The sequence below is a fragment of the Pholcus phalangioides genome, unplaced genomic scaffold (assembly GCF_987345545.1).
Source record: "Pholcus phalangioides strain wild (caught in Gottingen) unplaced genomic scaffold, Ppha-v1.0 ptg000009l_1, whole genome shotgun sequence".
Lineage (NCBI taxonomy): Eukaryota > Metazoa > Arthropoda > Arachnida > Araneae > Pholcidae > Pholcus > Pholcus phalangioides.
This window is the reverse complement of record NW_028301602.1, coordinates 15,857,021-15,884,217: the sequence shown is the minus strand read 5'-3', so window position 1 is coordinate 15,884,217 and position 27,197 is coordinate 15,857,021. Positions and strand designations below refer to the sequence as shown.

General features: G+C 38.2%; 1 protein-coding gene and 1 non-coding gene across 2 annotated transcripts; both read left to right on the top strand.

Moving 5' to 3' along the window:
* The first annotated feature begins 7,994 nt into the window (after positions 1-7,994).
* Positions 7,995-14,498, top strand: LOC149082097 (uncharacterized). Its single transcript, XM_089236855.1, has 2 exons — positions 7,995-8,187; positions 14,078-14,498. The coding sequence occupies exons 1-2, from the start codon at positions 8,055-8,057 to the stop codon at positions 14,338-14,340; spliced, it is 396 nt and encodes a 131-aa protein (XP_089092981.1). The 5' UTR covers positions 7,995-8,054; the 3' UTR covers positions 14,341-14,498.
* On the top strand, positions 13,506-13,612 carry LOC149082098 (U6 spliceosomal RNA). Its single transcript, XR_016193333.1, has one exon. It is a non-coding gene; the product is annotated as a U6 spliceosomal RNA (small nuclear RNA).
* Positions 14,499-27,197: the final 12,699 nt, after the last annotated feature.

Genomic DNA, 27,197 nt, shown 5'->3' with positions numbered 1-27,197 from the left:
AAAGTTATATTCTATCACAAAGTTATATTCTATCACAAGTTATAGTCTATCACAAAGTTATATTCTATCACAAGTTATATTCTATCACAAAGTTATATTCTATCACAAGTTATAGTCTATCACAAAGTTATATTCTATCACAAGTTATAGTCTATCACAAAGTTATATTATATCACAAGTTATAGTCTATCACAAAGTTATATTATATCACAAGTTATAGTCTATCACAAAGTTATATTCTATCACAAGTTATAGTCTATCACAAAGTTATATTCTATCACAAGTTATAGTCTATCACAAAGTTATATTCTATCACAAGTTATAGTCTATCACAAAGTTATATTCTATCACAAGTTATAGTCTATCACAAAGTTATATTCTATCACAAGTTATATTCTATCACAAAGTTATATTATATCACAAGTTATAGTCTATCACAAAGTTATATTCTATCACAAGTTATAGTCTATCACAAAGTTATATTCTATCACAAGTTATAGTCTATCACAAAGTTATATTATATCACAAGTTATAGTCTATCACAAAGTTATATTCTATCACAAGTTATATTCTATCACAAAGTTATATTCTATCACAAGTTATAGTCTATCACAAAGTTATATTCTATCACAAGTTATAGTCTATCACAAAGTTATATTCTATCACAAGTTATAGTCTATCACAAAGTTATATTCTATCACAAGTTATAGTCTATCACAAAGTTATATTCTATCACAAGTTATAGTCTATCACAAAGTTATATTCTATCACAAGTTATAGTCTATCACAAAGTTATATTCTATCACAAGTTATAGTCTATCACAAAGTTATATTCTATCACAAAGTTATATTATATCACAAGTTATAGTCTATCACAAAGTTATATTCTATCACAAGTTATAGTCTATCACAAAGTTATATTCTATCACAAGTTATAGTCTATCACAAAGTTATATTCTATCACAAGTTATAGTCTATCACAAAGTTATATTCTATCACAAGTTATAGTCTATCACAAAGTTATATTATATCACAAGTTATAGTCTATCACAAAGTTATATTCTATCACAAGTTATATTCTATCACAAAGTTATATTCTATCACAAGTTATAGTCTATCACAAAGTTATATTCTATCACAAGTTATAGTCTATCACAAAGTTATATTCTATCACAAGTTATATTCTATCACAAAGTTATATTCTATCACAAGTTATAGTCTATCACAAAGTTATATTATATCACAAGTTATAGTCTATCACAAAGTTATATTCTATCACAAGTTATAGTCTATCACAAAGTTATATTCTATCAAAGTTATAGTCTATCACAAAGTTATATTCTATCACAAGTTATAGTGTATCACAAAGTTATATTCTATCACAAGTTATAGTCTATCACAAAGTTATATTCTATCACAAGTTATATTCTATCACAAAGTTATATTATATCACAAGTTATATTCTATCACAAAGTTATATTCTATCACAAGTTATAGTCTATCACAAAGTTATATTCTATCACAAGTTATAGTCTATCACAAAGTTATATTCTATCACAAGTTATAGTCTATCACAAAGTTATATTCTATCACAAGTTATATTCTATCACAAAGTTATATTCTATCACAAGTTATAGTCTATCACAAAGTTATATTATATCACAAGTTATAGTCTATCACAAAGTTATATTATATCACAAGTTATAGTCTATCACAAAGTTATATTCTATCACAAGTTATAGTCTATCACAAAGTTATATTCTATCACAAGTTATATTCTATCACAAAGTTATATTATATCACAAGTTATATTCTATCACAAAGTTATATTCTATCACAAGTTATAGTCTATCACAAAGTTATATTCTATCACAAGTTATAGTCTATCACAAAGTTATATTCTATCACAAGTTATAGTCTATCACAAAGTTATATTCTATCACAAGTTATAGTCTATCACAAAGTTATATTCTATCACAAGTTATAGTCTATCACAAAGTTATATTCTATCACAAAGTTATATTATATCACAAGTTATAGTCTATCACAAAGTTATATTCTATCACAAAGTTATATTATATCACAAGTTATAGTCTATCACAAAGTTATATTCTATCACAAAGTTATATTATATCACAAGTTATAGTCTATCACAAAGTTATATTCTATCACAAGTTATAGTCTATCACAAAGTTATATTCTATCACAAGTTATATTCTATCACAAAGTTATATTATATCACAAGTTATATTCTATCACAAAGTTATATTCTATCACAAGTTATAGTCTATCACAAAGTTATATTCTATCACAAGTTATAGTCTATCACAAAGTTATATTCTATCACAAGTTATAGTCTATCACAAAGTTATATTCTATCACAAGTTATAGTCTATCACAAAGTTATATTATATAAAATTCATATTTTTTATCGTGCTTACAAAGACACACACAAACATTTATAAACATGCATTTTTGAATGTGTCTAACGGTATGTGAGGAGAACAGAAAATAAAGACTAAAAGATAATAGTGCCAAACGACAATTTGTTGGCCTTTTTAACACAATTAATTCATATTTTTAGTAGTAAATATTGAGGGATTTAAAAATGGATTCTTATTTATCTCAAATACGTCATAAGAAACAAGTGCGTAAAATTTGGAGTAACATTTTGAATATCAGTTTCTGACGAAAAACAAACATGGAGAAAACTGGAAATGGAGTTATTATTTCCCGAGGACAAACATGATTTTTTTGTTGTAAAAAATAGCAGTAGAAAATAACTAACAAATACAATTTGCCGCTGTGGTGGTCGAGTGGTTATAGTGCCGGACTCGTGATGCGAGGATCCGGGTTCGAACCCCACAGTGGTGGTCGGCTGAAGTTGGTTTTCTGTGGTTCCCAACTTCAAGGCGCAAATGCGAGCCGATCTCCCCGTTAAAAAGTCTCGCCACAGAGAGCAACAGTCCTACAACGGTAAATCATTCAACCATAACACTTCACTCATAGTTTGTAAAACTGGGGGCAGATGACAGCACTACACATAACAAGCATTACACAGAAACAAACTTTACGTCAGGTAGCACTACACGTACACGCACATTCCCGCATGTACCGATTCGTTGGGGGGGTTCCGCGGAAGGGGGGGGTGCATGTGTGGGTAACAGTAGTAGGTAGGGGCTCGGGGATCCATGATGTTCTTAACTCAGCCACCTCGTTGGGCAATTTGCCTGTTGTGGCGTTGTATTTGTATTTTAATGCGGTTTGTTGTCTCATTGTTGTTGGTCTTTCATTTGGTCACTCATATAGTCACTCACCCACTCACTTGATCACTAATACGGTGACACACGGTCAGGGGCAGACGAAATGCCAGAGGGTGAAATTTCCGGGGGGGATGAAACGGTGTGTCGCGGCACAGCGGTTGTAAAAACTCTGCCCTAGTTGCATGTTTAATTCTCTTCACTCATAAGGTCACTCACACAATCACTCACTCAGTTACTTGGTCACTGACTCGGTCACTCATACGGTCAGGGCCGGCAAAATGTCCGGGAGGGGTGAAATGTAGGAGGCTAAATTTCCGGATCCCACTTGGAACCACTTCCTGGCTGGGTCCAAGTAACCCATTTTTCGTTTTTCAGCCCGATATTCACTACTATAAATTTTTGCTTTGTTAATTAGTTCTCTATCTAACTCAGGAGTACATAGTATCTACGTATGAGGAGTACATAGGAAATTTAAATTTCTATTAACCTTACGTGTGACCGCAGTGAGTTAAAAAAGTGAAGGTGAAAGTTATCAGGTAACAAAAATTCGTGTTTTCAATCCCAAAAAGTAACATAACCTGAACCAGGAGAAGGTGGGAAGTGCGGAAACGCAGTTTAGAGCCTCAGGGGCTAACTAGTGACGTAACCTATACAAGAGATTAATGAATCGTGTCTACATTTTTGTGACAGCAGGCCCAGAAGTGATTTGAAACATTATTTATGTTTTATCCCCTCCCCCCAGGGTCCAAGTAACCCCAAGTTACGGTATCCTATTTGAACTTCTGCGCTCTGGGATGCATCTTCGATTGTGGTAATGCTGTTGAGAAATTTCGACTGAATTTCCCAACAGAATATTTTCACTCGGAATTTCGAGCAAATAAAAACTACTATTTTTTTCAAATGGGATTTCAAGCTGAAATTTGCATACAAAGTGTTTCTTACTCCCTTGCAAATACATTGATGTCACAGTAAATGTTACAAGTGATTGCCCTAATATGCTAATACCGATTTATTCTGCCAAAGACGAGGATAGACTGGGATACGTCACGCGACATCCAATAACTTTCATTTTTTTTCTTCAATAAAAGCAATCACAGAAACCATTTTACTTACTTTTCGACGCTATTTCTACATCCTATAGGCTACAGGATTGGGTTTTTAGTTAGGCGCTTATGTAACCTGGCGGACTCATCGCGTGCAGCATCTTAACACTTCTTATACGGGCGATATTTTCGACTGTTATGATAGAAGGATTTCATTGTTTCTTTTAGGCGCAACACCACCGTGATATTGCAACTTTTTCGCTCTTCTTGCATTTTGTTTCCCCCTCCCCCGCCACCTCTCTCATCAGCAGACAAAGGGAAGAGAAGATCTTATTCGAGCACCCTTTCTGTACCCCATTTTAAAAAATGTTACGAAGATAATTCCACACTCGGCAACTTTCTCCAGCTGAAGAACGAGTTATAACCACTTCACGTACAAGCTTTTGGCGAGAAATTTGGATTATCTCGAATCGGCGATAAATATGGTAACCTTGTCCTGACCTAACCGCACGTTAGAAAAAGGAGGAAGGATGAGGGGGAAGAGCAATATAAAAGAGAAAAAGTTTAATAGATAGAAATAGGTGGCTTTTTTTAAGCCCAAAATATCAAGGAGATAGGTATTTTCCGTATAATAGATACGTAAATAAAAGATTATTTTTTCATCCTCAATCTAGGTGTTGTATTTCACTCACGTTTATGTAGTAAAACAATACATTATATGTGAGCGGGGGGGAATTATTACCAGGAGTATGGAAAGTAAGGAGGGAAAGAAAAAAAAACAACTTCGGTTGATAGGGTTACTAAAAAGCTTCGCTATAGTGAAGACAGAAAACGCAGAGAACTTCTTTGAATTCATCTCACTAGCATTTGTGCGAAATATTTCGTCCGTGATCGTAAAGGGGTTAAATTCCAGTCAGACGTGGCTGTCTCTCTCTCAGTCCCCCGCTTGCGATGCGTTAGAGCAAAACCAGTTTCTTGTTCAAAGTGCCATCTAATCGTTGAGAAAAAACATCATAGAGAATATTGTGGGTATAGCCATAATATTGACTTCACACTTCGCTCAAAGACGGCAGATAAGTCAGCCTGGAGTTTCAAAGAGCTCTAGGTTGCAGAGAAACTCAAAACGATACCAAAACCACAGCGAATACGAATCAGCGTTGAAAACCGAGTAGGTTCAAACCGCTCATGCACCTCGTGAAGATGGTCGAGTGGGGAACTTTTCATTCAAAGTGCTTCATACCTGGTTCCAGCTGGTTTTTTTTTTTTCGTTGTCTTTTTTGCGCTATATTCTGAGGGAGTTCTAACGAATATATTGGTGCATGTGCTAGTATATTCTATATGTTCATTGTGCACCTAACGTAAAGATGATTGTTTCACAAATGTGTGTATTTCATTTCTTTTGAGAATCGTTGCCATCTTTCTTCCCTTGACTGACACCTCCACTATTAGAATTTATTTTTAAATCTTGTGTAATATTTCAGCATCCATTGACAGACCCTCAGCACATCTCCAGGGCAGTTGAAGCGCCCGAAGCATATTTATAGATCAATTAAGTGAACTGTGACACATTTCCGGATCACTTAAGCCATCTACGACACTATTCAAGATCGCTAAATTAAATGGCCCGCCACACGTTTTCAAACCAATCAAGTGGCTTGTGCTCTCCTGAAGGTTGAGCACCCTTGCTCTACTGCAATGAATGCGTATTCCTCATAGATGAACTGTTCAAGCTTATATAGCGTCTGCTGTAAATAATGATGACATTCAAATGACCCCGTAGAAGTATATTGTGAATCTTAACCCTTTTACCTCAATGGACGTAATATTCCGTCTAAATGCCAGTGGAATAAATTAAATCCAGTTGACCGTTTCTTCAACCTCTTTTTACCCCGTCGCGAAGCTTATTGCTTATTGTAACCATGAAAAAGAAGTTGCGGGCGCGGTAGCCCGATCGATAAGATACTCGCCTAAAGTACCAAAGGATGTTTAGAGGTGTCGCGAGTTCGATACCCGGTTCGTCCTTGTCAGAAAACTTTCCTGACACACGGGTATACAACAAAAACGGCGATATGACCGCAGCAAAAAATTGTTACCGCAGGAAGTCCCCCATCGAGGGGTTAGCGCACCAACCTCTCGATGAGTACAAAAGGACAAGTCTGCCGTTCTCAATCGGTAATAAATTGTAGGTCCCGGTCTAATTAGCCCTCGTGTGCAGAAAATGACCGTGGTGCGACAAAAATGATCAAAAAAGTCATGTGTGTGTGTGTTTTCATGATGGGAACATGCATCTCTGTGTTCTTCTCAGCTTTTTCCTATTCCCGTACTCCATGGCATTTCCCCCTTCTCCACATATAATGTATCTTTTCTCAGAATCCTTCTATTATATACTGTACATGGAAGTGAGAAAAAGAACACGTGGGTGAGGGCGACAATGTACGAAAAAAGCAAGGTTGAAAAAAGCTATGTACTGTACATGTCTTATCTCTCTGTAACTTTCTTATCTAATTATCTACTGTCTGTACTGTGTGTTTCTGAAATTCCCTTTCTTCTTTTTTTCAACGTGCGAACAAGGCTACCATATTTATCGTCTATACGTCTAATGCAGATCATTCAAATTTATCGCTAACATCTTTTACCCGAAAGGTTAAGTGTCTCTGGAGCCATCTGTTAGTTAAAATTGTAATTAATTTTGCAAACCGGTGTATTTGGAATTCCCCGCCTGCTCATCAATCGTACCATTTGTTCCATCTTTCACTGTTTCCAAGTTACGTCATTTCAAAGTTAGGATTCCTTTCGTATCGTATCCGATCATTTCTTGAGAATTCTCATCACCAAATTCATCAAAGGGGCCGTTCAAGTATTACGTCATCATCGATGGTGGGGGGAGGGGGGTTTCCGGTTTGCTGACTTTTGATGACAAGGGGGGATGGGGGAATTGGATAATGCTTACGTCATCAACCACCCTTTATGAAAATATGAGTTAGAATTCAGAGGGGCAGAGCTGATGACGAAATTTTGCTGACAAGGGGGTCAAAAATGGCTAAAAATTTGCTTACGTAATACTTGAACGGCTCCAAACCGATAGCTTCTTTTGATTATCTGCGTTCCTCCAGAAATAGTCTATTCCCACCCCCTCATTCTAGCTACCATTTTTTGAAATTTATCTGATCATCTCAATAGGGAATCAAAAGTGTATCTGGCAATAAACTTCAAACTAAATCTATATATGATCTATAAAAATATATCGTTCATATCTCATTCTCTCAAGGACATCGAATTTCGAAAAATCTGATAACAACCAGAAGATATTTTTAGATATGAAATCAAAGAAAAAGCCTCCATAAAAACTTACCAGAGCGTATTATAAAAATATGTTTTCTCTTATTGAGGGTCGTGGATGTTCCTGGAGGATTGTGTGTAAGTACTTACTTCCCCATTTCCCGGTCATCGATAATCTTTTCAAGATCGATGGTCATATTACTATTTTTTTTTTTCCTTTCAGAATATTCTTCGGGGAGAATGAGAGACTCTCCTCTTCCTGGTAATTGGACGTTTGGTGCATCTTCGCTCCAGTGGTACGGAATAAAAGACGGAGTCTTTGTAAGATAAATCTCTACATATGGTGAGGATAATAATCAAGAGTTATTAACCACAAACACGCGACCGAAAATTGCTAGTGTCACGAATTAGGTCATAAGAAGTCCATGAAAGCGTGAGAGCGAAAGTCGCCGTATATAGATGACATTTCATGAAGTTCAGGGTCCGTGGGATTCCGCATAAATTGAATCGATCCAGTGAGGATAGGAATTACTTGCCCTTCGTATCCCAACTTGTAAAGCTCAAAAAAAAAAGAGAGGGAGAGTTATTCTGTTATTTTTTAAGTAAGTGTTTTATTATTACCGTACGCATCATAACTTTTATTGCATTTCAATAACCTGTGAAACTTTGAAATTTACGATTATGGTAATAATCAGTTCTAATTTATTTTAGAGTTTGATATTTGAACAATCTTAAATTCAATTAGGTATAATAACCTTTTTACTACATTTGTTCAACTCTGAGAATTAGATTTAATTAGCTAGTGACGCCTTAGTAGCAAGAAACATCCTCTGTGAAGCATGATAGAATTTCAGTGAAATTTAGGTGGTTTTTGATGCGATCGTCTCCCTCAGTAGTCTATATTTTTTATGTGAAATCAATGGAAAATTTCGTTTTTCTCAAAATTTTAGGGTTTTATAAATTTGATATCGGTTTATACTTTCATTTTTGTCGATAATCTGCTATTGCAGATTGCAGTCAATTTGCTTCATGTTTCTGACTTATCAACCAAACAGGAAATCTTACTAGTATCGTAGAAAAAAATAATATGCTTATTAGAATCACGGATAATGATATCATTCGGGTATTGTTATCACTTTTGCGAGGAATGGAACAGACCATTATCATATAACGTGGGGAAAATTTAGTTTTTTGTTATAGGAGCTTCGGATAGTGTTAACAATTTTTGTTCCCGTCGAAAGTATTTTTGTGCATTCTGAAAAGCTAAGTTTTAACTAAACTCTTTATTTTTTCTGCAAGTTATCGTTATAGCGGAACCTCCCCTAACGGACACTTTTCTGATCCCGGTGCCGTGGAATAGGATGTTAATATTTTCACTTCCCAATAACGGACACTCTCGATAGCGGACAGTAAAATCAGGCAAACTCTAATTTATTAATTTTTCATCACGAACCGAGAATTCATCATATTCATTCAACTAAGATTATGTATAATTCCAAGTTCGTATTCGTAAATCGCTAATTAATATCGTACTTAATTAACTTAACGTAACTATGGTCCAGGAATACCGGGATGGTAGATTGTAATGGTTTTATTTGTTGCTACGTGTGAAGAAAGCCAATATTACAAGACTGGTAATGTTGTTATGAATGTTTTTATCTTCTTTATGCTGATTTTAATTCAATTTAAAATTTGTGTATTACGGGTAAAAATACTTAATTGGTTTTTTAATGAAGATAAGAAAGGTTATATTAATTTTTTTCCATATTTGTTACACTTTCCAACTTTATTTGGGAATTATGCATAATCGCCGATAAAAGTGAAATTTAACAAACTTTCTTTATCGAGACGATTGGTGATTATGCATAACCACCGGTGTATCACTTTCGCAGTAACACACACATAAACATTTTAACATTATAATGTGTAGGAATCAATTGCAACTGAAGCGTCGTATAAATGTGAAAGTCATATTAACGAGGGTCTACTGTGTAATGTACCTCCCCGTTTACGAGCAAAAGCTTTGGTCCCGTGGGTGGGTTATCGAGAGGTTTTACTTTATCAGGTTGCAAGACTATGTAGGAGTCTAGAAGGTGTTCTTCCCCGCCCCCGCCCCCCATTTTATACAGGGGAATTCCGTTTCAACGAATACCGTTACAGCGAAAATCTCGTTTTAACGAAACACTTTTTTAATCCCTCAGATAATTTTACCTAGGAACAATGTAAAAACCTGGAGAGTTCCTTTATAACGAAATTTTGTTATAAGGAACTGATTTCTTCGACCTCTTGGAGTTCATTATAACGGAATTCGACTGTAATTTAGAAAAGAAATGGAACGATATTGAACATTTTTCAACTAATTATGTGGGAAAGAAAACACAGTTGTCCCGTTTTGCAAATACTCGTTTCCGGTTCGACAAACGGGGGTTGGGTTCGAATCCATTCGGGCATGGATCAAAGCTTGATTAACTTTCAGGCGGCTTTGTTATGGATGTCTATTAACCCTAACGAATTCAATGTACAGATCATACCGTTCTCTTGAGAATACGTGAGAATCACGTTATTAAAAAAAGTGCCGCCATCTGTGCCCTGAATTCGGAAGAAAAAATCCTTGCAACTTATTTTTGCCTGTTCGTATTTTATGCGCGTTATCATCGAACTAGAATATTTCATCAGGAATCACCTTGAAGTCAAGTGCTCTGGAAATGTTTCCGGGCTGCTTAAGTGTTCTGGAACTATGCAACGCATCACTCAAGTGATCCGTAATTATGCCACGGATCACTTAAGTAAACTGGGAATGCTCCGCGGGTAACTTGAGCGATATAGTATCGCACTGGGGACCGCTTAAGTGCCCTAAAACTGTGCCACATGTCATTCGAGGGATCTCTAAATGTGCCACGGATCGTTTAAGTGTTCTGGAACTGAGTCGCGGGTTACTTAAGTGATCTTTGAATGTGAAAGCGACCTTTGAGGCCTACTTCAGTGATCTGAAAATGTGGCACGGGCCAATTAAATGCTCTGCAATTGTGCCACGGGTCATTTAAGCGATTTGTAAATTTGCCGCTTAGTTCATTTTCACAAAATTAGGTTTGGGGGGAACAAGCCACATCAGATAACCTTCAGGGCCACATTTGTTCTGCGGGTCAAGGGTTTACCATATATGGCTTAAAGGGTGAGTCACAATGAATTTCTTAAAGAGAAATTCTAGGGGGGGGGGGGTCAAAATTTTCTAAAAGTTTGCTTACGTAATACTTGAACAGCCCCTTACTAAAAATATAAATATCGCTTTTCCCGAAATTCATATAATATTCTTTTTTTCCTCTTTTTTTTCTTCTTACACAGACACACACTTCTCTGCCCACAATTTTTATCCTTCACATCCGTTTACTGGCACTTCCTAAGCGCGTGGTAATTGAGTCTTATTCGGTGCCACCGACAAACCGCGATGTTCAGATTCAGACCTTGAAGTTCATTGTGGATTTCTACTGTAGACTCCTTTTGTGTGTGATTTTATGTCGGCAATCTTCTTCCTACTCTGCTTCTATCTTTATCAGTCAATCAGCATGTAAGCTCTCTTCGGTCTTTTTTTCCTCACCCACTCCTAAGCTGTAATTACTACACCGTACATACACTTCGCGTATATTACTTTGGAAATTTCTAATGAATTGGTGAGGCCGGAAAGTTTTGCATTTGTATTACTGTGTTTAAAAAAAAAAAAAGTGCTGCCATCTGTCTTCCACATTGGAAGTGGATGTTGACTTAATTTTCGTGCCTGTAAGCATCGTGTTGAATGTTTCCTGCTCTATGAGGAGGGACTTTTTTCGAAACGACACAATGACTCATATGCCTGCCTCGAACCCTTTAAAACTAATAATTTCGGATTGAATCGGTCAGTACAAATCTTATAATTTCCCCACACCTGAGCAGGTAAAAATTTTGATAAACATAAAACTTCAAAATTTGCCACATGAATGTAACACTAAAAATATATGAAGAAAAGGTAAAAAATAAAAAAAAAATTATCGGCCAGTTTTACACCCAGACTGTTGGCTCCCAAGGAAATGGCCGCGGCTCCAATGTATTCCGGGCTTCTTCCCTAACGATTTCAAAAATAAACTTTATTCGAACTTACAACATTAACATGAGCAGCCTCATTCGAATTAACGTTCGCAAACAGTCGCTCGTTACTCGAGCACAAAATGACGATACATCTTTTCGGCAGCTGCTCTATAGCTTCCTACACGACGGTATCTCTACCGTGTTTTCTCGAAAATAAGACCCGGTCGTATTATTAATTTTTGGTCCAAAATGTGCGCCAGTAGTTATTTTCAGGTGATTTTTTTTTTCAAATGTAAAGAAAAAAATTACATTTATTCAAGGAGACTCGTTCATTTGCAGGGTAAGCTTGATGAACTTCCCGTATTTGTATGTATTTCTGTATGCATAACTGTATTTCTCTCCATTGAATTTCCCATGCATTTATTGATTTCCATGCGTTAATCGAGGGTCTTCCCAACAGCAACATGGGCTCTCAAGCAAAATGGTGTTCCAGCGCCTTTACCTAGCTAGAAGTTCCTAAAAGCCAATTCACATGCTTACTATAGTACCAAATCTCATTATCATGACACCCCCCCCCCCTCCCTATGCACCTAAGGTTCAAGTTACGTGCCTGGGTAGGCCCCATGCGTTAAGACGACCCTGCTTTCAATAGCATGTTCATGCCTATAATATCAAGAGTCTAGAAATAGGCATTATTCTTAAAATCCTTACTCTGGAGGCGTTTACCTCTTTTATAAAGCACCCTCTTGGGTATACATGGTGAACGTTACCTGTTTTGTCAAATGAAAGAGGCAGGGGGTGATAGACGAGCCCAAGTTGGACATGAGACACCCTACCAACCCTGTCCTATCGCGAACCGTTTTCGAGTTATGATGAATAACCGATTATGAAAAAAAAATGTATCAAGTCCGAAAACACCCGAATTTGTGAAGCTTCTCAAAGATCTACACGCAAACTAAGCCCATATTTAAAAACAATGGGAAAAATCATATAAGGAGAAATAGAAATCCATTTTCATCGAAATATCTGGGTTAATTGGCGAGCTACAAGCACTGAAAGTTCGAAATCGATGTCACCAAAATTTTTAATCCCCAATTCTTCAAACACTTTTCAAACACCTACAACCGGTCGAATTCACCAAAAAACTTTGTCCATCGCACCAGATTTTGAAAGGGCCTACAATAAACCATATTCTGTGTTCTGGTTTAGGAGAAAGCTCTTTCGAAAGCTGGTACAATGGACAAGTTTTCGGTAAATTTGACCGGTTGTAGGTAGAAGGGTGTTTGCGGAAATGGCGATTGCAAATTTTGGTGACGATTCGATTTTGAACTTTGCCAATTTAGTCAATAACGGTCTCATTTCTGTATGTTGATAGCCTACCAGGGAACGTGCTTCATTCTCTATTGGTGTGCAGCCATCTTTGAATCGGTTGTACCATTCTTTTATCTCGGTATGGTGCCTATTCCTTCATCCCGGAAAGTTTGTTGAATCTCGCGAATTTTTCACTCGGGAATCGCCAGGCTTCATACAAAAGTCAGTGAAGTAGGCAAGCATTGTTCAATTTTTTCCTGCCTTTTTGTCAAAAACCAAAATGCGACGGCATTCCTCATTCATCTGCGGTCTGTCGGCGACTGGCGCAGCATCTGCAGACAGGAAAAAATTCAAGCATGCGCACTAGGGTTGCCTGAATGAATGGGCGTAAACACTCTGCCACCGGACATATCCCGTTACCAAGATCTCTTCCAGCATAGCTTCACGGCAGAGCTAAGTGTCTAGAGCAAATTGTGTGTGCGTGTGCCTGACGGTCTACCTGACGGTCTGGGTGCGTATCTGGTGTTATGTCTGATATATTCTTTTCTTTATACTCGCTTCGGCAGCTTATACACTAAAATTGGAACGATACAGAGAAGATTAGCATGCCCCCCCCCCCTTGCGCAAGGATGACACGCAAAATAACGTTAAATTTTTCAGTGCTGCCATCTATACTTCAAATTGCGAGTGAAGTGTAATGGTTGAATATTTGTACCGTTGTAGGTCTTTTTCTCTCTGTGGCGAGATTTTTTGTGACAAAGAGGTCGGCTCGCATTCAATCCTCGAAGTTGTGAACCGCAGAAAAAACCAATTTCAGCTGATCACCACTGTTGCACCGGTGGGATCCGAACCCTGGTCCTGGCGGTACGAGTCCGTCACTATGACCACTCGACCACCACAGCGACGCGCTAGGGTTGCCTATATACACGCACCAAATCATGCCTCCATATCTTTATTGTGCACGCACGAAAAATTATGGTTGTATACTTTTTGAACAACCCTCGTGTTTATTAGGAGTATTCGGAAAATCCAGCAAGGGCTTGTCTTCTGGTCAGGTCTTATTTTCGAAGAAACGGTATTTCAAGCGATGGTTTATGATATCTATTGTTCTATTTTTGGTAGGTGTGACCATCAAGTGCCACCCGATGACAGACCATCCGAGTCGAATAAAGTCAAGACGGATCCTGCCTTACTTCATCCTCATGTGCGTCGTATCGACGTGTTTCTTCGTTCATCCGGCAAACGCATTCAGGCACATGATCAAGCACAAAATCATGCAGAAAATGCATCCTCCATCGATGACCAAGTTCTTGGGCGTCAAGGGAATTTTGATTCCGGTTCCTATTCCGATACCCATCAACAAGATGATCAATTTCAAATGGTGAATTATTCAAATCACACAATGCTCATTGTCCATCGTCCGAGTTTATTATGTCCGATATGAATTCTCGTCTATTATCGTGTTTATTATTGTTTTTATACGAATATAACTATTACAAAACTTTATTTTTTTCAATAAAACAAATGTTGATATTTTGTCTTATCACGTTGTAATTATTTCAGTTATGTTATTCAGTTAATATTGATAGGATGTAAAGGCGCTAAACATTGAAATGAACCATATTTACATAATAAAGGCTAAGGTCAAAGCTATAACCCAATTTTATTTTTCAAACCGAGCATAACTCTAGTCTATCGCAATAGGCAATTCACTACGTGCCGGAAAAGTGCGAGTATGTGTACCGAACAGTCTGAGTGCTTATATAGTGTCATATATTAATTTTTAGTGGTGCCATCTACGTTACTAATTCCGAGTGAAAATGTTTGAATATATGTACTGGTGTAAGCCTGTTGCTCTCCGTGGCGAAACTTTTTAACTGGGAGATCAGCTCGCATTCGGGCGATCAACAGCAGAATATCACCTTCAGCCTACCACCACAGCGGCGGAGGTGTCGTTTGAACTCGGGTCATCGCAATGCGAGTCCGTCACTCTGACCAATCGACCACCACAGCGACTTTAACCCAAGCGGATGATGCTGTTCGCAGGTTCTGCATGATAGGAATGAATACTTCTTTTGTATAGGCCGGGCCACATTCGTGTCACGGCTGACTCAATAGGTTCCAAGGTTGGTCATGGGTTTAATAGTGCGGCCGCCCTACCATTGACAATGACCGTCAAATGTTGGAGGCTGGAAGGTATTTTGGAAGGCTGGTCGAACAGGGTGACCAGTACCTTCTAGCCTTCAACCTGGGTCAACGAAGCCGCCTACATTTCCGATCTTCCAATCCGTCTGGCCACACATTGGAGGAAGAACGCAGGCGGTCACAATCCGGAAAATGTTCTGAAAGCAAATATTCGCCAAGGAATATTGGGCCAAGTTGAGCCAGTGTGTAGCCAACTTATGCCGCTGCTCCTTTTTATCGAGAGAATTTCGATTCAATCGTTTTGAAATTGGATGATTCTTTCTTAATCACCGTGTGTGCGAAAATCCAGGACCATACGACTCGCTACACTACCGCCTTGCATAAGGGACACAAAGTACATTAAAAAAACAGATAGATATTTAAAAAAAATTGAATATCTTTGGAAGTCAATATCACGTAATTAAAACCGGACGGAACAAGCGTTGAAAAGGACTTTAGGGACAGCAACGTTTACTGGCAAAAAAAATCGGAATGTCCCGGTTATGTAGGGGTTCGCCGATAAATTTTTTGGTCAAAAGGAGGTCGCTCTTTAAACTGCGAACTACTGGTTTAGAGTTTCAGCAGCTAGAGCTGCTACCTGTTGAAGTGATAGTGAATGTTAATACAAACACAAAGACCACAAGACCTCCCAAAGAGGTAGCTAAAAAAATGAGGCCCATGAAAATATGGATGTCAAATACATTCAATCCCATTTATAACGTCCCCACTTGCAATGTTTTCCCGCTTAATGCGACTTATCTTCGTGGTCTCAACTCTAACTAATACTCATTAAAATTTCCCGTTTTAAGCATTTTCTCGCTTACAGCGTTTTTCACTGAAGGTTTTTTGAAAAACGTTATAATTATATACATGGGTAGGCAAAAAGTCCGTAGAAACTTTAAAAATTCATAAAAACCCGAAAAATAACCGAAATAAAAAACGGTTTGTAGCGTTAGCATCACCAGGTCACGGTAATTTGTTTAAGACGGGAAAAATAACTTAAAAAACATCCGGTAGGTGGCGCTGTTAAGAACGGCTTCGGTTGAAATATGCAAATGATATAATAAGGTTATATCATTTGCACATTGTTAATGATATAATAAGGTTATAAGAACTTGCGCGCTCTTAATCCACAACCAGTTCACCGTTGTAAACTATGTATGTGGACCTGCTACACTCTGCCGTTGCTGGATTTGTGACTCACCTGCAATGTGTTATTGAACAATAATGTTCCCTGTGATAGTTGGTCATGTGGAACACATACTGCTGTAGATTTAGATACGATTTGGAGGCATTCTGTTTGTTATTTGCGTATCTTTTCTTTGACTTGTGTAAGTTAGCGCCATCTATCCGCTGTTTTTTTAGCTTTTTTTTCTGTCAAAAAAATTCCTGTGACCTATTCCTGCTAACCTTTCAAACCGTTTTTTATTTCGGTTATTTTCCCGGTTTTTAAGAATTTTTAAAGTTTCTACGGACTTTTTGCTCACCCTGTGTATATTCATAACAGTAGATTCAGGAGTGAGATTTACAACATTTGTTTAGTTTGGGTTCACGAAAAACCCCAAGTTACAGTACCTTTAGATCGGGCGACCTGAATAACAATGAATCCTTTCGCATTAAATAGTGATGAAATGCTCTAATATTAATGAAATTCTCGCGAATAAAAAGTATTAATAAGACTCCACCTACTAATCAAGCAGCTGATATTCGAAATTACGCTCCATTATCATCATCATCTTAGAATCAAAATGAAAAAAAAGGGAAGAAAAATAGTGGGTTGTTCCTAATGTTAGAAGTACAGAGTATCGAACTTTCTTTTTGAAAGTCACCCGAACGAATTTAACGATCGAGAGACAACGACTTAGTGGGAAACCCCGGCGAAATGTCGAACTCATTAAAATCATAATTAGTCCGTGTACAACGTTTTCCTCCATCATTATTATTCATTCACCTCGGCTAACGAATACCTCGGCTTGCGAATTTTTCGGCTAACGAATATTTTTTTCCCCCCGTGATTTTTCTGCCTTGGCTAACGAACATTTTCGTTGATAGGAGTATCATTACAAAATTTTAATGAGATATTTTGCTATATATATATATATTGTTAAAATTATGAACCAAAATCAAATGTCTATCACACATGTTTGTCTAATTAGTGTTTAATAGACGATATTTAGAATGAAATTTCAAAAAAAATTCACACGTACATTAACAGATTTGAGTGTAACTTATGATCATCACATACAATCCTTTACATTTTGGTTCATAACCTGTATCATCACTAGCTGAATATACTGCGATAACAAAATATCCCATTCATAGAATTTTAATAGTAGAATAAGTCATTTCTAATATAAATAATAAAAATGCCTTTTCGTAGAAAACAACATTATAGGTAGTTCAAAATTTATGATTGTTTTCACCATTTGGGACACTTTCTATCAAAAAATGTTATTAAATCTCACTCCAGCACCATTTTATAGAAAAATGCTTTCCAACGTAATCGGATACCTTAAATTTTGGGCAGAAGCCGGAACGAATCAAATGATTTTCTATAGAAACCTATGGGAAATCCCGTTTCTGCTAACGAAGATTTCGGCTTACGAACGTGATTCCCGAACGAATCATCTTTGTTAGCCGAGGTACCGCTGCATTCTACGTTTTCTTTTATAGTACAAAAATTTGCTACATTTTTCAATGGGTGGATGCATTTTTACTTTAGTTCTTTGGTCTTGATACGAGACGAGAAATTAAATACACTGTGTACCACACGCTAAAGCTTTAATTTCAACATTTTCTTAAGATTACTTTTTTTTTGTCGAGAAAGAATCGTTTTTCCTTCCGATGTAAATGGAGTTTTGTCTGCGCAGTTTTATTTCTTATCTCCCTCTGATTATTATTCTTCACGTTATCAATGCATTTAGTTATCATTTAATACATTTCTTGGAAAAAAGAGATGTGCTCAAAAATTGGATGATGTATCCACTTTCATCTGAGAAGTCTTTCTTCACCACATACATCCATTTTCTAGGGGTATATGGAATTGATTTCCCGACGGTGTGCAACGAGACATTTTAGAGATAAATTAGTAATTGCAATCGAACCCGCACCACAGTATCTGACATCTAAGAGTGCCGTGGAGGAGTCTGGCGTAAGATATTTGAAATTCTAATCTTATTCCCAAAAGGGTGGCCCGATCGTATAAAGTTTGAGAATCTCCGATACAGGGCAAAAAGCGGTGATTGCTGTTTTATTTCAAAAAAGGACCGAGTTCTGTTGGTAGAGTCTCATCTCTTCCCCAGTACAGACCGATGGCCAATTATTTGGTTGGGAAATCTCTGTTCTGTGTATCTGATCTTCACCAGAAAAAAGATTTCTTTTCATTGACTGCCTAAGCTCTTTACTCAAGTTCAAACCACCTACGATCATGGTTGCCACCGAGGAAAGAGATGAATTGCGTTGGTAAATGTTGTTTAAGAAACATTAAAGTGTGCGCCTGTGCATAGTTTTAATCAAAGTTTATAATGAACGTGAATATACCCCCTATGCACTAGTTTTCCTCTTCAATACTGCGGTTGAGCAGATCACTGAGGAGAGACCTCCTCCAGACCAACCGCGGCCCACGATCTGTCCCCCTAGGGGATATAAGCTGGCTGAGGACAGACAGCTCACAAAACCTCGGCTGAGCCGGAAGAGAGAGAGAGGGAGAAAGAGTGCGTGCGCGAGTGTTGCAATCCAGTCGAACGCCACCGGTGGGTCTTCGCGATCCTTTGGTAAATATTGCTCTGGGGGAATTCCTAATGAATAGTTGCTGTGCGAATTGTTTCTATTGATGTGCTTGTTGCCCCTAACGTATTTATGTTGTCGGAGTTAAGCGTATTTCGCGTTATAGCGGTGCTGCCATCTGTCTTCTATGTTTGAAGTGAAAACGGAAGATTACTGAATTTTTGTAGACTACCTATGCATAGGCGTACGTGTGGTGGGAAACATAATGAGCTTGTACCCCCTTCCCGTGCAAACAAAAACTTTTTAAAAAATTATTATTTTCGTGAAAAAATTAACGTACCGGAAAAAAAATACCTTTCATGTGCTATTTCAAGCAATTTCTGTTGATTTAAAGATTTTTTGATGGTTGGCAACTCGAAATTTCTCCAGAAGGAAATCTTTGTGCCTCCACCAATCCTGCGTATGCATAGGTCAATCTCCAATGCAGGGGTCAATCCTGCGTACACCTCTGCACCCACTACTTTTTTTTTTTGATTGATGATCTGTCAACTGGGTGATCGCACCGTTTTAACTGGTTGCTCTTAATTCTACACCGGGGCATACGCTTATTAAACATACCAACACACATCCAAAAAATTTCCAAAACGACAAATTGAAACGTCTGAAATAATCGCACTATTGATTAGGTATATAATTTCTATAATATAAGCTATGTCAGTACATCAGTCACCTAAGTACAAATAGATGTATTAAGCAACCACAGATTATGGCTTTAGGTATCTAAAAACAATTTCTAGACGTCTGTGTGATGAACACTTTTTCACTCTATCACCAGCGTCAAGAATTCCATTCCTACTATTAAATTCATGGCTGATAGTATTCAAAACACATGTAAATCAATCAGAATACACCGTGCTTGAAAATTTCTACATGTAATTCTATCCGTCATGTTGCCTCCATATTGAATTATCTAGAGAACGATCGTTCACACAATATCCAAGTTTTTCTTAAATTTGGATTTTCTCTATAACAAGTAACCATGCATAGACATTCTAAAAATTCGAAAGAGAAAAAACATTTTCGAAATTGTCTTTTTAGACTCAGAAGTTAACAGCATTTTCTGGCATCCTTTACTTGTCTGAAGTTTGATGCACCCCTTCGCGTAAAAGCTGTTGGCGATAAATTTGAACGATCTGTATTAGACATATAGGTGATAAATGTTGCAGCCTTGTTCTACGTTAAAAAAAATGAAGAAAGGGGGGGGGTGAGAAAGAAAAGAAGTAAGGATGGGGAGGAACAGTGCATTGATAATTGGATAAGAGAGTATTTGTACAGTGCCTTGCTTTTTCGACCTCACCTGCGAACTTGTTTCGTAGTTGTTTTTTTTTACTTGTTCTCTTTCTCACTTCTATGTACAGTATAATATAATTGAAGAGTTAGTTCTCAGAAAGATATGTGTGCCGAGGAGAACGAGCAGGGGGGGGGAAAGGATGAAGAGAACCACCCCCATCGTTATTTCAGTTGCTCGTTATCAGTTGATCTATATCTCATTGAAATATCAGGATGGTGGTGGGAGAACGTGGGAGGGCACACAACTTTGTTTCATAGAGTTACAATAAACCTTCGCGATGAACAAAAATTATATTCAAGAAACAGCAATATTACGTCTCTGATGGTAAAGGCGTTAAGAGCCCATTGATCAGAATGTTAATTGATTCTAAATTTGCTCTGTTATCTCGATGTTTCTTCTCGTCAAGGAGAATGAACTCCGCCGAGTTGAATCAAAATGATACTATACGAAAGGAGAACACCAGCCGTTGTCACCAAGAAACCTCTGTTCAATTTAAACATCTTCCAACCCGTCAGAATCATCTCACTGCCATAAGAGTCAGCGGATAGAAGCACCATGGCAACTTTTGCAGCTGATTTTTCAAAGGTTTGAAACTCCACAGAACCGGGGACGCTGAAAACCATGCGTCTGATTCTCTTCGCCGAAGAGTGGGCTCCGGATGCGGACAGAATGATAGTGAGTAAAGCTCCCACGGATGAAATCAGAAGAATTATCTGATATAAAGCCAGGTCCGTGCTGCTCATTATGCCTGCGACCTCGAACATACTGCATAATATATACGCGTACAGGAAGAATACAGTCGATGCTACGATTCCGTCCATTTTCTTACCTTTACCTAAGACATCCGCGTACGATGCCAGGTATCCATCCATGAAGCTGTTTAAATCAGACGTTGCACTGAGTCGAGAAAACAAAAAATCGTTCATGTCCTTCAGAATACGGCACAGGTAATAATACAGTAACACCATGCATGTTGGGAGGAGGTAACACACGAATACTTCGGTTGTGCACAAAACGGTCACGACGAATCTCGAAACATATCTGAGGATAAGAGTCGAATTTCCGCTGCCCCAGCCGAAGAAGAATGACCTCTCGTACGCCGACAGCCCCCCGAAACGGGCATCTTCTGCTATGCTGACCAGAAACACAAGCGTCGATGGGCAACTCAGTAGGAAACCGATGACGAAAGTTCGCTTGGCCGAAACGTATTTCGAGCCGCAGTTCCCCGTCAAGAACGATCCGTAGTCGTTGACGAACTCCTGCAGGTGGGCAACGTTGTTGCAGATCGTGATCCGGAAGCACAGCATGAAGACCTTCAGGCTGCTGCTGGATAACGCGAGACCCAACGTGGCCGGGCGAGCCAGAGAGAGATAGATATCGGTCAAAAACATGTATACGATCACCAAATACCATAGTAAGTGGTAAATCTTTGTTGAGATTCGACGGATTCTACTGGAATCCTTACCGTAGAAATGGACGCCTACCAATCGGAATATGTTCTTGATGAACCTGAAATCCGACTGTAGGGTTTGGGTTTTGTCCTCATGATAATCATTCCATGCCGTTTCGGTGATTGGATAAATCTTCACGATTTTATTCCTTTTCTCAAGAAAAGACATGTCATAAATTTTCTTCAGTTGCTAGATACGTTGGTCATCTCTCTGTTCCAATAATAACAAAATTCAGCAATTAATGCTATTCCTTTGCATTTCAAATGATTCAGTGCTGTGCTGATGAATTAAGTAATGGTTGTTATCAAGAATCCTCAATTTTCTTCGAGTCAAGAGCCTAGTATCAGAGAAAGAGCACCCACAAGCAAATTTTGACACATTTTCAAATTTACATCAGCTACTTCAAACACTTTGTGATTCGTTCAGCACAGAATCAGTTCCAAGCATTGACCACCCTTGTGTATTCACCCACCACGTTGCTAGCAACACGTACATCTGGTTGGTGGACTGATGGGGAAAATGGGCACCACACGTAGATAGAAATACATTCAAAACGCCTGATTGACAGATAGTCAACATGTCCTTTCACTGGATGAAAATGTGCTGATTCATTGTTGTTCTTGTTGTTGTTTTGTATATTTAGGTTATCAATACTGAAATCCATGCAATTATCTCATATTGTAAGATAGATATAAGGTTATAACTCTCATTTCTGGTGGTCAGTATGATGATGATGATGATGATGATAGAAGACTGTGGAAATCAACATGATGGTAATAGCAATTTTTGAGGTCAATACGATGATGGTCGCTATTTCTGAAGGTCAATATGGTAATCTCTGTGGATCATTGCGATGGTGATGGCAATCTCCGAAAGTCAATGCAATAGTAATAGCAGTCCCTGGAGATCAATGTGATGGTGATGACAGTCTGTGACGGTCTGTATGATAGTGATGGCAATCACTGAAAATCAATACTAACGCGATGACAGTCTGTCGAGGTTCATACGATAACACTCTCTGATGGTTAATGCGATAGTGATGGCAATCTTTGGAGATCAGTTCGATGGTAATGACAATTTCTGATGGTCAATACGATAGTGTAGCAATTTCTGATGGTCAATACGATAGTGTAGCAATCTCTGGAGGTCAATTCGATGGTTATTGCAATCTGTGCTGGTCAATACAATAGTGATGGCAATCTCTCTGGAGGTCAATACGATGATGATGATGACAATCTCTGGAGATCAGTACGATAGTGATGGCAATCTCTGATGCCATCAATACGATGATGATGACACTCTCTGGAGGTTGGAAAGATGTTTTATACCAATTTCTAAACAAACATGACGGTTTAGCAATTTCAGTGGATCAACATGATAGTGATAGCTATCTCTGAAGTTCAACACAATGAATAACGCAATTTCTGGAGCTCAATACAATGGTTATGTCTGACGGTCGATACCATGGGTATGAAAGTATCTGAATTAAGATGATTAATCTTAATTATATATATAATTAAGATGATCTTGGTTCTTGACGATAGCAAGTTAACTACGATATGTATTCTGAAGATTAGCGAGATATTCGCAAAATTCTTCAGTTGGTAGTGGCAGTCTTTTTTTTCTTTTAGATTATTTATGTTGGCCTTGATGGTATAAACTTATATTAAAAGATTTAGATGACTATCATTAATCTCACCTCTGATGGTCCGCATGATGAAGACATCGAACTATGAATGTTGACATAAAGATATTTTTCACTAACACGTTACAGGAACCACTCTACCGTTGATCGATGAGACAATAATCCGTTTCATGGGTAGTCCACGGAATGATGATAGCGATCCATATTAACAAATCAAGGAGTGGATCGATCAACACAGATCCTCAATTTCTTTAGATGAAAATGGGATTTCACTAACGATGAATCTCTCTCAGACATTACTCGGAAATTTCACGTCTTTTAAATGCTTCTTTCACAACCACCGAAAAAACCTCGGAAACTTTCCACTCAAGAAATATCCATCTCCATATTCTAAGATTACTGAAACTTTTTCCTCTGAGTTTCCTCAAGAAAAGAAATTTCGTAGAAGATCCTAAATAATAAAATATCTAAAAGAAATAAACGGAGATCTCTCGGGGGACGAGAAAAGTTTCGAGACGAGAGCCAAAAGAAAAATACTTGGATGATAAAAGTCTATATAAGGCTAGTGATTCTCCGAATTTCTTGTAGAAGGTTCGATGTCTTTTCACGGTACAAAGTACAACAAGAAACTGAAGTTCTTGGGAAGAAACGGGAGAAGTTCCACGTATATGTAGTGTATTGTCCTTCTACTTCTTTTATTATTTTCGTGTCTCTTCGTAGCAACGCTATGGGTTTTTTTCTCCCTTTTTATGTGTGTCATATCCATGAAAAGGAATTGTGAGAAAAAGCGTTACGTCGTCGACAATGTCTCTTTACATGGTATGGCACAAACAGCAGCTGTTGAGGAGACTAATTTGTAAGCCGCACTTCACATAAGGACGAACAAAATCGGCTCACGTTTATCGATCCGTTCACCACAATGGCAGATTCAACAGGAGACACTGATGTGTCTCGGGATAAGTAATCTTCCTGGGGAATAGCACGTACGTTCGTTGGCGACTGCATTGTTGATGGAGGATTTTAATAGTAAAAAATATGACTGAAATATTCAGAAATGGATTACCAATTTTTAATTGGATAGATATTCGTCATTTTCATTTGTATTGGAGAAAAAAACATTGGAGTTTTTTGGAAATAGCACTGTTTAACTTTTTTGCAGTCCTAGACATCAGGAAAAACTGGTAATTCGGTGTTATAACACCTCCTTAAGATCACAGGAAGAGCCCTGTGAATTTGACTTTTTAACATAACTCATAAGTTATACAAAAAGCACACCTGCTAGCATCGAGAAGCCTTCCACTTTGCGGAAAGACGCAAAAAAAGCACGAACTGTACCAACGAAGTACCGAAAAAAAAATAGTTAAGATAATATATTGCTACTACAAGAGAGTAAACTTGTTTACTGCACACCAATTCCCGTCATATCACCACACGGCAATTTTCAACCGATGGAGTTGGATGGGAAATGAATGTGCCATCTATCGGTGGTCGCCCCAGGTTTGGTAGGTAAAGAACTTGTTTTTGATATTCTTCCCGTGAACCCTTCATAGTAGAAGACAAACATCTTACCATTGCACCACTCGGGTGCCACAAGCGTAGGCTAGGGCATGCATGCTCAACCCATTTTCCCTCGGGCAATATATGGCCCTCGGGGACATCTGATGTGGATCACATCATTCCCAGATCACTTGATTATAATCCACGGCATATTCACATATCACTTGAGTGACGTGCGCAGTTCCAAATCACTCAAGTATCCCGCAGCACATTTTTAGATCACTTGAGTGAATCGCGATACAGTTACAGATCATTTAAGTAACCTGTGTTGCTGTTATAGATCACTTAAATGCCCACGACTCATCTCCAAATCAATCATCCCCCTTCAGACCAACCGGGCCCCCCCCCCTCTGTCCCCCCTAGGGGATATAAGCTGGTTCGCGTCAGGAGACGTGGAATCGGTTACATCATGACACCCAATGAAGTGGCCCGCACTCTCCCAAAGGTTGAACACTCTTGGCCTAGTGTGCATCCCAAAGGAAACACGGATGAAAATCGCATAGAATATTGGCATGGCTCTCACAAGAGTGGGGTCAACATAGCTCTAGTCCGTGGTTCCGGAATGGTTTTTATATTTTTTTACACTATAACTTCAACTTAGAGGCACCCGGCGATAATCACGGCCTGGGGCTTGCAGGGTGAGGGAGCTGTCAAAGCAGGGTCTTGTTAGCTTAGGGGTATCATTCAGTCACTTTCCGCAAAAGTTCCGAAACAACTGCTCACTGAATCACCGATGTTTTTCTTAATTTTCACGAGGAACATTCCATCGCCTCCCAGGGGGCGTTGACACCCACGTTGGGAAACACTGCTCTAGGCCATGATAAGTATTTTAGTGCAAACCGCACCTTTGTATTCAGTTCGGAGATCAGTTTCGTTGATTTGTTATTAATTTTTAAACTGTGCCCACAGATAAAAACTAGAAATTCCAGAGATTCCAATCCTTGAGCTATCTATACCCTCTTAAATCTCATTTCTGGTGGTCAGCATGATGATGATAATGATGATGATAGAAGACTGTGGAAATCAACATGATGGTAATAGCAATTTTTGAGGTCAATACGATGATGGTCGCTATCTCTGAAGGTCAATATGGTAATCTCTGTGTATCATTGCGATGGTGATGGCAATCTCCGAAAGTCAATGCAATAGTAATAGCAGTCCCTGGAGATCAATGTGATGGTGATGACAGTCTGTGACGGTCTGTATGATAGTGATGGCAATCACTGAAAATCAATACTAAGGCGATGACAGTCTGTCGAGGTTCATACGATAACACTCTCTGATGGTTAATGCGATAGTGATGAAAATCTTTGGATATCGATTCGATGGTGATGGCAATCTTTGGAGATCAGTTCGATGGTAATGACAATTTCTGATGGTCAATACGATAGTGTAGCAATTTCTGATGGTCAATACGATAGTGTAGCAATTTCTGATGGTCAATACGATAGTGTAGCAATCTCTGGAGGTCAGTTCGATGGTTATTGCAATCTGTGCTGGTCAATACAATAGTGATGGCAATCTCTCTGGAGGTCAATACGATGATGATGACAATCTCTGGAGGTTGAAAAGATGTTTTATACCAATTTCTAAACAAACATGATGGTTTAGCAATTTCAGTGGATCAACATGATAGTGATAGCAATCTCTGAAGTTCAACACAATGAATAACGCAATTTCTGGAGTTCAATACGATGGTTATGTCTGACGGTCGATACCATGGGTATGAAAGTATCTGAATTAAGATGATTAATCTTGGTTCTTGACGATAGCAAGTTAACTACAATATGTATTCTGAAGATTAGCGAGATATTCGCAAGATTATTCAGGTGGTAGTGGCAGTCTTTTTTTCTTTTAGATTATTTATGTCGGGCGATGGATGTTCCACCTGGAACATTCCATCGCCCCCCAGGGGGCGTTAACACCCACGTTGGGAATCACTGCTCTAGGCCATGATAAGTATTTTAGTGCAAACCGCACCTTTGTATGTAGATCGGTTGATTTGTTATAAATTTTTAAACTGTGCCCACTGATAAAAACTAGAAATTCCAGAGATTCCAATCCTTGAGCTATCTATACCCTCTTAAATCTACCTTAAATAACAAGATTGTACCTCTTATATAATAATATAGTTCATTCATTTTTCTCCAACTAGCCACTCACTAATAATGACGTATTTTTTGGTATGTTTATGACAAAAATGAAACTCTACACCACAACTGATTGCGTAGAAATAAAACGCATTCGGCCTCTCAGTGGCGTCACGATAGTATCGAGATGGGGGGAGCCCTACGCGAAGGGATACGTCACTGCCATGACGTAGGCTCT

Coding starts and splice junctions, on each gene's coding strand:
- LOC149082097 (XM_089236855.1), top strand. CDS start 8,055: ATGAAGTTCAGGGTCCGTGGGATTCCGCATAAATTGAATCGATCCAGT. Junction 8,188..14,077: donor GTTATTCTGTTATTTTTTAA/GTAAGTGTTTTA, acceptor TATTTTTGGTAG/GTGTGACCATCAAGTGCCAC.